At 32.0% G+C, this 14109-nt stretch overlaps 1 protein-coding gene across 6 annotated transcripts in view; it reads left to right on the top strand.

The window, feature by feature from the left end:
* Positions 1-13879, top strand: part of KRAS (KRAS proto-oncogene, GTPase) — a 44331-nt gene extending 30452 nt beyond the window's left edge. For 3 of the 6 annotated variants that reach the window (XM_007503501.2, XM_007503500.3, XM_056797311.1), the window contains exons 5-6: positions 7165-7288; positions 10690-10775. In XM_007503501.2, coding sequence (XP_007503563.1) covers positions 7165-7284 — 120 coding nt within the window. In that variant the 3' untranslated portion in view covers positions 7285-7288; positions 10690-10775. 6 annotated transcript variants of the gene reach the window in all.
* Positions 13880-14109: the final 230 nt, after the last annotated feature.

The following is a 14109-nucleotide window of genomic DNA, read 5'->3' as shown; positions in this document are numbered from 1 at the left end:
ATTCCCAAAGTATGGTTATTAACCAAGGTATACTAGAAATTCTAAGGCAGATTTGACCTTTGGGCATTAATAGTACTTTAGTAGATATCAACTTAACTAGACTAGAATGTAGCTCATGAAAGATATCTCATTTAGAAGAGACCAGTTAGGTAAAAAGGTGATATAGGCATAGGCAGATTAGTATTGCACATAATATATTCCAGAAATTGGCAACTGGTATAAGATAATGAGTAGAAACAAATGTGACTATTTCTGAAGTGTACTATGAATTAAATAATTGAAGTGTTTAAGAAACAGTTGTTAGGAAGGCATATATTATAGTAAAGTTGGGAAAACTTTGACATCTGGATACTTATTGCAACTCTGCCCAAAGTTACTAATTTCTTCATTCCTTTAGTGATAATTTTTATCCACCCCAAATTGGAAGAAGCAGCAAGGGTTACTATTTTCAATCTGATTTTCATCAGAAAACAGCTGGTTCACAAGATGGAAATAGGAAGTTTTGACAGAATTAATTTTTGGTGGAGAAAAGCCAGCCTTGTTTCACATGTATCCCTGATTTGGGAAGAGCATATTTCTAGGGATTAAAAGAAAAGATAAGATGGAAGTATCCAGTGAACTAAAATTTTACAAAGGAATGCATATCATTCCTTTGTAATGCAAATAATGCAAAACTAATGACACAAAATAATTCTGAGGAAGAAAATAAGTTGTTTGAAATTCGATCAATATAAATGTATAGAGAACTTACTGCCCAATTTAGACTTTTTAAAAAAGCTACATATAGGAGAGGTAGCAATAGTATCCAGAATAAGAGAACTGCCCTTTGGTACTATAAGATATGGTTGCCAAGTCATTTTCAGCCATAGTCTTTGAATACTGTAATACATGGAGATAACCAAATACTACTTTGATTATTCTGCTTGACATCCTAGAGCTATATTGGTGAACCTATGGCATGTGTGCCGGATGGGGCTGCTCCCTTTCCGAGTACTTCCTCCCCTGTGTGGGATAAGGCAGGGGAGCTCACATGTAGCTGAGGATTGCAGTTTGGGCACTCGGTCTCTAAAAGGTTCGCCATCATTGTTGCAGAGAAAGGATCATGGATGGAAATTACAGAGAAACCGGTTCAATTTAGGGGGAAAAGTCATAATGATTAGAGATATCCATAAGGGAATGAGTGTCCCAAGAGCAAATGGTTTCATAGAATCACAGATTTAGTGATAGAAAGGACTTCAGAGAACTAACTTCCTATTCCTCCCCCACCCTATTTTTTAGATAAGGAAATAGGTTCAAAAAGAAATGATTTGTCCAGGGTCACACAAGGTGACTATTTGGATGCAAAACCAGTGTCTCTGATTCTGATATAGCTCACTTTCCAGAGCTACCTTTTCATTTTTAAAAACTATATCTAAGAGTAAGCTTCAGTTAAGTGTTAAAACCTTAGCATCAGCTAATTTTTCCTTTAACAAAGAAGAATACTTACTCATGCCTTCTGGCATAAACAGACTGAGAGGTAAAGAATAGAGCTATAGTTAGGTACTATAGGGAATATAGAAACTTTTAAATTTATCTAGTTAAATTGAAATACTAAGCATTTAATAAGTATTAGACATTGTGGCACCACCTACATGGTATGGGTACAAAAAAAAAATAAGGCAGGACCAGTTCCTCTTAAGAACCTTACCATCCAATAGAAATTGAGAGAGGTAGGTACACTCATGAACCTTTCCTTGGGGAAAGATCCAGTTTTTTAATTGTACCTAGACAGTTCAGATATAGGTAAACTCCAGGCCTGTCATAGGCAAAATGCTTCAGTGGATCTGTGACCTCATCAGGGTTACCTAGGTAGATAATGTCCTCCTAGGAAACCATTCCCCAGCAGCCCACCCAATGAGCTCAGGATTCTTGCTTGCATTCTCTTGGCATGTCATAGATGGATACCAATGGAACATATAGGCTTAATCATCAGTCATCCCTTCTTTCACTAATGTGATCAGACCTTTCTCTCTAGTCAAACCTCTGCTTTTCCTGTGTAATTCAAGAAAATGACTTTACAATTTCTGTTTTTCATCTATTGTCTTCTGTCTAGTTTCATCCTTAAATGCCCTTAGGATATATTGTTTAGTTGTATCTCTTGCCAAGCTTTTTAATTTTCCACTTACTGTTTCTTGCTATTTTATAAGGTGGTTCTAATAATCTTCCATTGTCTCCTCTTAAAATTTATGAACAAGTTTAAAAGTCAAGAATCGATGTTGCCCTTGGCCATTCTCTTTTCTTCAAATAGTGTTTGATGATTGAAAGTTCTTTGAGCAAAGGCCAGATGGTCCTATTGTGGTGATTCTTACTGAGGTGCAGGTTGGTCTACAGGGCTTCTGAAACAATTTCCACCTTTGAATATTCTTTTATTGTTGACACTCCATATATAGTCAACCTGTGTGTGTGTGTGTATAAAATAGAGTATATCTATCTATCTATATAGCGCGCACACACACACACACACACACACACAGCTAATGTAAATTAGATTACCTGGTTCTTTTTAGAGCATTTGTCTTAATTAGGCAACTTATGCTAGATTATACTGGCCCTTCTGAGTGAATAAATGGTAATTCTAGGGGTAGCAACTGTTGAAACTAATACTAGAATTCAGAGAGTTGGTATTATGCCATACATTTTACTGAAAATAAGTTGGCATTCTCAGTTTAGTGATAACAGTAAAAAAGGATTACAGGCCTAATCAAACACTGTTCATTCTTGGTTGATTTTTAGAAATTTCAGTTTTGAGAATTAAAGGACTATTAATTTTTTAAAGTCAAATAGGTCACTTTTCATAGATTTATGGTCCATTTTCAAGAAATGAAAGTTGTTAAAAATACTCTCATTTGCAGAATTGTTTGAATTATATTTTAAAAGGAAAATAATCAATGCCAACTATAAGTAAGGAAATCTTCAGGTGTTAAATTCCTCTAACTTAATAGAAGAATCTGTAAATTTTGTTCAGTAGATTAAGATTTAGGGTTATATAGCTCTAGGGCAAAAAGGGACCTCAGAAGCCTGAAACTTTCTGTGTTTCTTAGAAGCATGGAAGTCTTTATTTTTTTCAATCACCAAATACTTGCTTATTAAGTACTTAGTGTGAGCCAGTGTCTCTGGGCTCTGGAGATAGAAACAATCCCTAACTGTAAAGTGATTAAATAAGTTTTGCATTCTAAGGTTTGTTTGGTTTTGATTTTTGAGTGTGTGTATGTATAACTATTCTCTGATCTACTTCTCATTAAAAAATATTTACTATAAGAACAAAGTTTTAACAATAAAAGTTCATAATATAGCACATAGCATTATTTAGATTAGTAAGTAAATCATTTATTAAGTCCTTGCCATGTACCAGGCACTATGCCAGGCTCTGGTAAAAACAAAAATCTGTCCTCAATGACAACACATAAAAGGGAACTATAGGAGGTGGGGGTGGGGACAGCACCCTGTGCAGGGGAAATATGGAAAAGTAGTTTGGAAAGTTGGAAGCAGATTTGAGTTAGGACTGCATATGTTTATTGTGGATATTTCTTCAAATGGAGGTTTTTTAGGAAGGAACTCTCCAATCAGAAGAGGCAGCAAGGGTAGAGGTGTTTGTATCAAAGACTTTAGTGTAGAGGTGAAAAGTGGAGGTAATTGGTGACAATTTATTCAGAAATGTGGAAGGATAAATTCTGAAGTCTGAGTTTAAGATAGTATCTTGAAAATCATTTGGGGATTTTTTTTTTTAAGCAAGTAATAGTTTTCTCCTTGAGTATTTTCATACCCACAGATACATATTAAATTGTACTCTTCTTTACTCTTTCTTTCTCCATTGCCCAGCAGCTTCCTATGTTTTCCCAGTCTTATCCACACACCTTCCAAATGGATACACCTAAAGTACAGTTCTGATCATGCCATTCAAAATAGAAAACATCTTCCCCATTTAGAACAAGGACAGTATCAGGTTAGTAACCTAGGAATAATCCTTGATTCCATTTCCCTCCCCACTTCTAATCAGCTGTCAGTTCTTAATGATACTACTGCTACAGCATTGCCTGAATCAGCTATCTCTATTTTTACTTACAAGGTCAGTACCCTAGTTCAGGTTTTCATTTTCTCTCACCAGGACTATTGCAGTAGCCTTAATGTTCTGTCTCCAGTTTCTCCCTTCAAAAATATTTTTTTCCACAACTGACAAAATTATTCCTAAAATATAGGTCTGAGCATGTCATTCTCCTCAAAAACTCTCACTGACTAATATTGTCACAAGGATAAAAACAAACAAACAAAAAAACCAAATGGCTTTGTGCTAGAATTTATAGCTCTCCATAATCTAGCCTCAGATTACTTTATTTGTTCCTTCTTATCACTTTCCAGCCAAAGTGGCCCAGTAACAGTTTTTCTGAACTCACCATATAATCCCCATTCCCCAGTATAGTCACTGTTCAGCACATCATTCCAGACTTAGCTTAACTATGTAATAATGAAGGTATTGAAGAGGATAGAAGAGGTACAGAAATGCAAAAGCTTGATTCAGTTTTCCTTTCCACAAGTACCACCTTCCTGGATCTTCCCAACCTTTTTCTTCAAGTGATCTAGTATGTACTCACTTGTAGACATGTTGTATTTCCCTAGTAGAATGCAAGTTCCTTGAGGTTGGGGACTTTTTTTTTTCCCTTGTATCCTCTGAGCCTAATGTAGTCATTGAATATAGTAGGCACTAAATACCATTTGAATGTTAACACTTAGGGAGCCTCTTAAATGATGTCTTTATCAGTAACAGTGAAAGACTTGTCTTTTTTTATTTGGCGGAATATAGGGTATGTTTTGGCCTTTGATCTCAGACTTCAGCCTATAGAAACAGGAAGTTAAAATAATTTTCAGTCTCTTAAAAGTTTTTACTTTTCAAGCTATAAATTCTAGCTTCCTTTTATATCATTTGAACTGAAATGAAAGCATTATTTAGCTTCTGTATCACATAATATGAAAATTTCTAATCCTAATTCAATTATCTTTATTGTAAATTGGCTCCTATTAAAAGGAAACATGATGCATACAACTGGCTTTAAAATTTCAGTAATAAAAACTTTTAAATATGTTGTGTAAAATTTTTCCCAAGTCCTTGGAATATGAAAACTTACCACTTTGTAAGTATATGGAGTACTTTGTTATGAATACCAAAACTTTAGCTAAATGTAAACGAATGGAAGGAATTATAAGGCGCATACAATAAATAGAAAATTCACATCTCTGTGAAGTCCCTTGATTAATTGTAAAATCAGCATAAAAGAGATAAGTATAGTTAAGAAAGGAAATTGTAGCTAATTGGCTCTTTAGGTTCTTTATTTTCATAACAATTAAGTAAACATTCTCTTGATAATGAAACTCATTTTGAAATGACCTCCCAATGATAAAAATCTTAGTTATAATTCCAGTAATGAAATTTGTGCTGCTGCTGCTGGTGGTGGTGGTGGTGGTGGTGATGGTAATTCTTTTGAATTAATGTCTTCCTATTCTCTCTCTGCATTGTTAGAACCAAAATCACACCTTTATTTAATGGTGATGGGTATGTTTGTGCTAAAAAAAAATTCAAGCCCTCAGCCTAAATTGAGCAGTAGTCTTTTTATGTTCCTGCAACAGAATAGTAAGAGCACAACAATGTTATTTTTTTTCATAGCATTTATTCTGGCACTTGCACATAGTTCCTAAAAATGATTTATTTTCCTTTTGATAGTAATAAAAATTAAATTTTTCTAATGTATCAAGAAAATGAGCTTTTACTTGATTTTTTGAAAGTATTTGAATTTTTCTAGTTAAGGTTTATTAAGACATTCCTTTGTAAAAAGAATTTAAGTACATTATTTTAAAATTCAAGACCACTTCTAATCATCTTATTTTCTTCATGATAATCTTAATTTTTAAAAAATGTTCTTGCCCTTTGAATGAATTGATACTAATGATAGGTATAAAACTAATCATAGAAAACATAGAACCATTATGGTTTTAAATGGGAAAACTTGCATTTATAGAATTTTGTTCAAGTTTTGTCTATCTTAAGCTCAAATTGTATTTAAGAAAAGAGCAATCATCTTTTCAAGCAAAATGTTTTGTTTGAGGAGAAAATTGTAATCTCAATTCAGAGTGAATCAGATTTATTATTTACAAGATTGTCATTGAAATATTTGAAATCTTATGGAAATGTCAATATAACTATTGAAGATATTGCATAAGGTTTTAGAAGCTTTTGCTCTGAAAAAATAGAAGGTAAAACTTGTATTTGACAAAGTTCAAAGTTATAGTTTTACCATTATAATTTAAATTTCTTCTGTAGTAGTATTGGCCACCTTCTTGAATGGGTCAATGTTGATTGGCCTGTCTCATTTGACACTTAATCTTTTATTGGAAGAAAAGATTTGAAAGTACTTTTTTGAATCCCTCTTGCCTTCAAGAGGCTAGATGGAAAATAAAGACTAATGAATGATAGTTTTTGCAAAGTGCTATAAACTGTTATCTTATTTGAATATGTTCTATCCTCCAAATTTATTTTTAGGACTTTATTGAAGATAAAAACTTGTTTCATTCAAAATGGATTTGATTCTCAAATATTTCTAGCTATGGCTAGACTGTAGATGATAAATATAATATAAATATAATAATATAATATAAATATAATCAGTGGCAAATTATCAGTTATTTTTCCTAAGGCCAAATGGGCGTAATTCATTCTATTACTGCTACTATGCTAGAAATAAGATAAAATATAATGTTACACAGAAGAGAGAACTTTAAAATTGTTTCCTACTTTTTTTTTACTACTTTTCTAAAAGTTTGTATTAATGCTTAGTAAAAGGGGGAAATACATATATAAAAGATACATATACACAAAAAATTTTTTAGTTTTGATAAACTCTTCTCCCATTCATACTGATAAGCAATTTTAAAATAATCCAGTATTCTTGCTTAGATGGGAAAATTCCAACCCCCTCTCTTTAAAAAACAAACAAACCAAAAACCATGGTAAATTATGTTATCCCATTTTTTTTTCAAGTGAAGCTCACTTATTCAATTTTATTCCACATGGCTATCCCAATAAATTATTTTTAGCAATGATACAAACCTTTAAAGGAGTTGTGTTTTACAATGCAGAGAGTGGAGGATGCTTTTTATACATTGGTGAGAGAGATTCGGCAATACAGATTGAAAAAAATCACCAAAGAAGAAAAGACTCCTGGCTGTGTGAAAATTAAAAAATGCATTGTAATGTAATCTGGTAAGTTGAGCAAATTAAATTTTGGCAGAAAGCTGATGGTCTTTTAAAGGTAATAGTATATAAAATCTTAGAATTGCTTGTGGTGGTGTATATAGCATTTCTAATTTGAAGAATAATTTTAAAATGTTTACTTTCACTGTTAAAAATTGCTCTAAATTCAAATTATGCAGGAAATTTTTGACAGAAAACTTAGATTTTGTTTTTAAAGCTAAATCATTCCTAGGTCATAATTGCCTAATATGTAAAATGTGGACATGGGAGTAGTAAATCAGATGAGGAAATGAGTCTGGGGATGTTAAGTGACTTCCCTAAGGTCACATCTAGTCAGTGTGTTTGTTGATCAGACTGAATTAGATAACATGCAGTTCACACACACACACACACACACACACACACACACAGAGATTTATGATTTCCTTAAGGTTTTATTTAATATTCTTTGGCACAAGTGAGAAGGGAGTTTAAAATTCTGAATTTAGTATGTTTTTTATTAGACTGAGTAGCAATCATTTGTGATCTATATTGTAGGAACTTGGAAAGAATGAAACCTCCCAAAGATAACAAATGTATTCTCCTAACTGTAGGTTCTAGTCCAGTAGGTTCTAGTCCAGTCTATAGTCCAAGCGTGAGTATAAAAGAAATAGTTTAATGTCTCATGAATAGTTGTTACTAACTAAATTTTTCTAAGGTTGAACTCTGAAACTGTTCTGCCTTGCTTTTCAGGGGAAAAATGATAAAATTAATTTATTAAAGCTCATGATACTCTTGGACATCGGGAATTGAAATCTTTGAAATTATTTTCTAAATAATATAACGACAAAATTAGTCTTTTTGTTTTACTTCTAAGTGTTGATTTTAATAAGTCCCCTTAAGGTTACAGTCTCTAAGTCATTTTTCATAAAGACTTGTGATAAGAATGTATATAAGCCTTCTTCTGATGCCTGCCTCTTGGTATGGTGAACATGGGATCTTGAAGACTATGCCTGCAGAGCATAAGCTGGAAAGGTATCAAATATAAGCCTGGTGACCAAGTATATTAAGTGATATCTAGATAAATTCAGAAAGACTTATCACCACATTGAATGCAAATTGATGATAAAAAGTTTTGGCCATAGCAGATCTAAAAGTCACAGAAACTGACTTTTGTCAATGGAGGGAATACTAAAACCAAAGAAGGTTAGATTATTGAAGTCTTGAAGTATTTTAGGTGTATATAACAGTTTATTGCTTGAATGTTGAATTTCCTACCAGCATTTGGGCACTGCTAAGAATTATCTTACTGAATGAAAAATTATTTTATTAAATGTCTGCTATGAGCCAAAGCACTGGGTTAAGTGTTGGGGATACTAGAAATAGAATAGTGAATAAAAATAGAAAATTGAAAATTGAAAAATAGTCCCTGAATTGAAAATAGTCCCTGATCTTAAGAGCTTACAATCTAAATAAGAGGAGACAATACACATAGGGATGATTTAGCTCCAACTCAGGTGGAAAGGCTCTGTGGTCTGTGTAGCAGCAAAGCAGATGAGGAAAGAACAGATTGAGTACAAAGCTTTAGTCAAAGCTGTTTTTAGTGCTATTATATTTTAAATGTTAGTTTTGAATTTTGGAAGCATTTTTTCTCCCCTTTATGTAATTTTTATTTATACTGCTCCTTTACTTAACCTGGTACAATTTAGGAATAACTTATTTTTTGTTACATGGTCTGTTGGATGCTGATGAAATTGTTAAAATGTTAAAAGCAAATGCTTTAAGGCTATGAAAAACCCTCAACTAAACTTCTAGATGTTACTGACTCTGAACATGTAATCATCACTGTTGGATGGAACATAATTTAGAAAAAGATACTAACTTATCTACTTGCCAATCACTGTTTCCTGCCACGTGATAAGATCTACTTGCCCTCCACCCAAGTATATTGTTAGGGTTAATATAATCTGAATGAACACACTCTAAATGAAATGATTGTTAATATTGTTTTTAACATAGCTGAAAGAATCTCAGTAGTACAATGTATTAAATGTCAAACTCAACATCTTGGGAATGTGTACTGTTGCTTTTTATGTAACACTAATGTAGTAAAACACTGGTAGAAATTAAAACTTTAAACATCAAATAATTTATAAATTTTCCAAAATATTAGTAAACACATAGATGATGCCATTCTAATAATAGTGGCCTGACAGGTTTAGTAATAGATGTTAGACTTTTGTTCCTACGGCTCCCTCTAGTGTTTAGTTTTGAAGTATTTATGTTTGTGTATTTTTAAATTAATCAAATTAATATTTTATGTTCTGTATTATACAACTCTTATTTTTAGTAGTGGCAAAGCGAAAAGGTATAAATGTTATTTGATTACAAGAAACTCAAAATCATCTGCGGGGAGGGGAGGTGGCAGCAAGATCAGTGAGACCTATTCCATATTTCAGACTTCCATTCTTATAGCATGCTATTTTGCCATTCAATTAAATAATTTATCAAGTTATAAATGGTTGCATATGGAATTCCATTTTAACAGATTTTCTTTACCATCTTCCAGACATAGCTTATATTTGACAGCCTTCTGAAGAACCTGACATTCTTAATAATTAGTCACATCATTTCAAAATTATAGTTGCTTTCTAGTATATATAAACTAATAAGAGCAATGATTCTGTTCCTAAGGTTATTTTAACTAACAATTAATAACTTAAATATTTTGCTGAAAATTTATGTACATATTTTACTTAGTATATATATATATATATATATATATATATATATAAATAAACTGTTTTTGGATGAAAATGTTAGCCAACATTTATATAGCTTAAGTGGCAAGGTCCAAGTTTTAGGGAAATTGAGATTTAACATGCAAAAATACATTCAGACTTTTAAAGGTTTCTAAATAAGGAAGCACAATCTATATAGATAGATTCACATTTTTAGTTCCCTTTTATAAAAGCTATTTGTCAGCTTAAAAATTTAGGTCTTGATTACAACTGTTTGTGTAAAATTCAAGCATACTGTATTAATGTAGGCAGTGATATATTACTGAAATAATGCTATTTTTTTCAAACAAATTATTATACTGTTTAATGATGGCCTCAATATATTAATACTATAAACAATTTTGCTCCCACCCTACCCAGCCCCGTTTGTATTTTAACTAGCAACACAAACACAAGAATAAGTGCTCTCACCTGAAATTATGAAAAGGGAAATAACCTAAAAGTATAAAATATGATCATTTAAAAATCTTAAAATGCTTCTGTATATTTTTCCATAAATTTAAATTCTTTACACAGGATCAGTCTTAATGTCTCTATCAGCAAAATGTTCCCTATTTATTCAGCATGTAAGATTAGTAGCAATACAGCTCTTACTAAATTAACTTTGTGATCACCTCTTATGTATTTCAGGGTGTTGATGATGCCTTCTACACATTAGTTCGTGAAATTCGAAAACATAAAGAAAAGATGAGCAAAGATGGTAAAAAGAAGAAAAAGAAGTCAAAGACAAAGTGTATAATTATGTAAATAAAATTTGTACTTTTTTCTCAAAGCATACTTAAGATAATTTTTTGTACATTATACTAAATTATTAGCATTTGTTTTTTAGCATTACCTAGTTTTCTTTCTGCTTCATGCAAACTCTTAGCTTTTATCTGAATGCTTATTTTAAAATGACAGTGGAAACTTTATTCCTCTAAGTGCCAGTATTCCCTTAGTGTTGGTTCTTGAACTAGCAATGCCTGTGAAAAAGAAATTGAATATCTGAGATTTTCCCTCTTGGGATTTTGGTGCATGCACACTTGCTATATAACTTTCTATTTTTTCCTTACCAGTTATGAACTTAGGTGTTTTAACAAATTAATGAAGTATATAATGCTACACAGTTTTTCAATGATCCCTGCCTGTATTGTGTTTTTTTCTGGTAATGGATTAGTTATTAAGTATTTTGACTTCAATTGAAACTTAAATAATTGGCTTTATTAACCTTGAAGATATAAAACCTCTTAAAGTCTTCCTGTAAATTCACCTTAGAGATATCAAGTTGTGTAGTTTCGGATGCCTTTACTGAATGTAAAAGTATGTCATTTGGAATTTTTAAAGCATTTCCACTGCTACTATTTGTCATAGTCACTCCTTTAAAAATATATTTTTTCTATAAAAAAGGAAATAAAATAAAAAAGAGGCAGTGGAAAATAGTTAAGGGCCTTTTTATTTTCCTACTTTAAATTGATTCTTTCAGGTGGACTCTCAGTGGCTTTTACTTTTAAGGAAGACCTAGTATATGTTAGAGCAGAGGTGGCAAACTTGTAACCCTTGAGGTGCTAGCTCCCAAGTGAGACAAGAACTAGGTTAAAATGTAATTAGGAAATATATAAATGCAACATAGATAATGTTAATTGGGGTTTTTTTAACTCAATAGCACCTTCAGAGATCTATTTATATTTGACACCACCACACTAGAAGGACATCTGAGGTTACATTAAGACACTACTCTTTAAAGATGGGGAAAAAAATATGAAGTGCACACAGGTCATAATCCTCATTTCTTATTGCTTTTTCTCAATGGCTTTAGTTCTTTCTTTGAACTTAACTCTTTATAAATAATTCAGTTTTCCTTTGGATTTGAATCAAAGAATACATTAGCTTTAACTGTCAGAAATTAACTAGAAACTAAAATGCATCTCATAGAAATTGAATGAAGTTTTACATTCTGGATAAAATTAACTGTAACTTTTCTTAAATGTTACTAAATTTAGGATCGTGGAGCATTGTCTAGCCTATCAAGATATATGCAGTACACCAAGGGAAAGAAATGGCCATACTTAAGAGTTGCAATGCATAAAGGGATTCAAATGTATTTTCTGTAGGGTTCTTGAATTTTTGATGAAGCAGGGCAATTTAAAAAATCAACTATAGGACCGATAAGTTATTCTTCATTACCTAAGTTGTGAACGGTTTGAGGAAAAGTTTTTGTAGAATTAAAGGGGTGGAGGGTGGGGGAAAGAAAGAATCCTAGAAGATAAGCATTATCTAATTATAATAGCCTTAAAATTCAAAATTCAATTATTGACATTGAGAAAATTGATCTAGTCTTAGAATCCCTATAACATGTTTGTGGAAGAATGTAGCAGATATGGATAGTATGCTTTTTGAGTCATTATACAAAAATTAGGAGTTCTAGGTTCTTTTTGAATTGAACTGAGTCACACTGCATAAGAATTTAGAACCTAACTTTTGTAGAGTATCGAAATATTTGCCACTTTTGTGCGTTTTTTTAAAACATTTGTAGAAACCTGGGGCGTTAAGTTGCAGTTTGCACAACCTGATCTTATTTGTATTCCAGTGGATTTCTTTTAATATGTTTTCTAAGAACATCTCAGATTTGTTTTGATGGCAACAACAACAATTAACATCTTAAGTTACTGTATGAGAAATCATTATCAATTCTACTTGTCAGGAAGTAATACTTTATGGTAGCTTTATGTAATCTCAAAAATCACCTAAGAAAGCAACCAGCAATTAATAAGTTAAAATTTTAGTTTTTTAATTAACTGTTATGTGTAATTAGAATCTGTTACCCTAAAAACCAAAATTCCCAGCACCCCACTCTCTTCACTTTTATGTGCTGACATAGGGAGGATATAAGTGTAGCCCCACCTCTCACTCTCTTCCTGTGCTAGGGTTTGATAGAGGTGGTGGGAGGTGAGAGCCAGGGGACTTTTTGCTCACATCATCTTAATTTTGTTAGAGAATTAGTTTTTTTTACTTCTATTTCCTTTTTATTCCTTCTATTTCAAGTGATTATTAATAAACTTTATAAAATATAATTCCTGGAGTGTTGGATATTAATTTAAATCCTACAGTTATAATCTTGGGTGTTAGGAATTTCATGTAGAGAAAAATCAAATAACATGAAACTATACTGTGACTAGTTCAGTAGAGAAAATAATTACTGTTTCTCCAATTAACATACTCAAATTAGTTCCTGAATTTTGTGTTAATTATATAGATTGAGATCTGTGTGTCAGTAACAGCTCTAAGTGCCTAAGTGGAATATTGATAATGAACATACAGATTTACTTAAGAGAAACAGGTGATGGCTTGGAGGAATGTCATTACAGACTCTTTGGGTAAAAAAAAAATGCTACATTATGCTACATGGGCTACATGATCTAAAAGTTCCTAATTCCACTGTCTTTTGTTATCATGTTGAAAATAGTTTTTCTTTTTTTTCTTTTTTTGAGTGCCAGCTTCCTACTAGAAACTATTTCTTAATGTAACATGTTTACCTGGAATGTATTTTAACTATTTTTGTATAGTGTAAACTGAAACATGCACATTTTGTACATTGTGCTTTTTTTGTGTGTGTGGGGGCATATGCAGTGTGATCCAGTTTTTCTCCATCATTTGGTTGGGTTGACCTAGAAATTTTGGTCATACCAGACATAAAAATTTAAAATGACCACTGTTTTAACTAAAATTAACTTTTAAATGTTTATAGGAGTATGTGCTGTGAAGTGATCTGAAATCGTCATATTTTTGTCTTAAACTGTACTGCTCCTAATTATTGTAATGTAATAAAGTTATTGTGACTCTACTACTACTTGTTTGTTTCCTGGGAATTGGGAGTTGACTTCAAAAATAATTCATGTTCTAAAATTTGTGCTATCAAGTTATATATTAAAGCACTTATATTTTTAGAGGATTTCCCCCAAGGGAAATATAATTAGATCATTTCATCATTGACATTCATTAGTCATAAACTGATTGCTACCTTGCACATGTGCCTTAAATGGGTTTATATTCATCATACTCTATTGTATTTAC

This window comes from Monodelphis domestica, chromosome 5, assembly GCF_027887165.1.
Source record: "Monodelphis domestica isolate mMonDom1 chromosome 5, mMonDom1.pri, whole genome shotgun sequence".
Classification (NCBI taxonomy): Eukaryota; Metazoa; Chordata; class Mammalia; order Didelphimorphia; family Didelphidae; genus Monodelphis; species Monodelphis domestica.
Note: the sequence above shows the minus strand (reverse complement) of the source record. Positions and strands in the feature narration are given on the sequence as shown.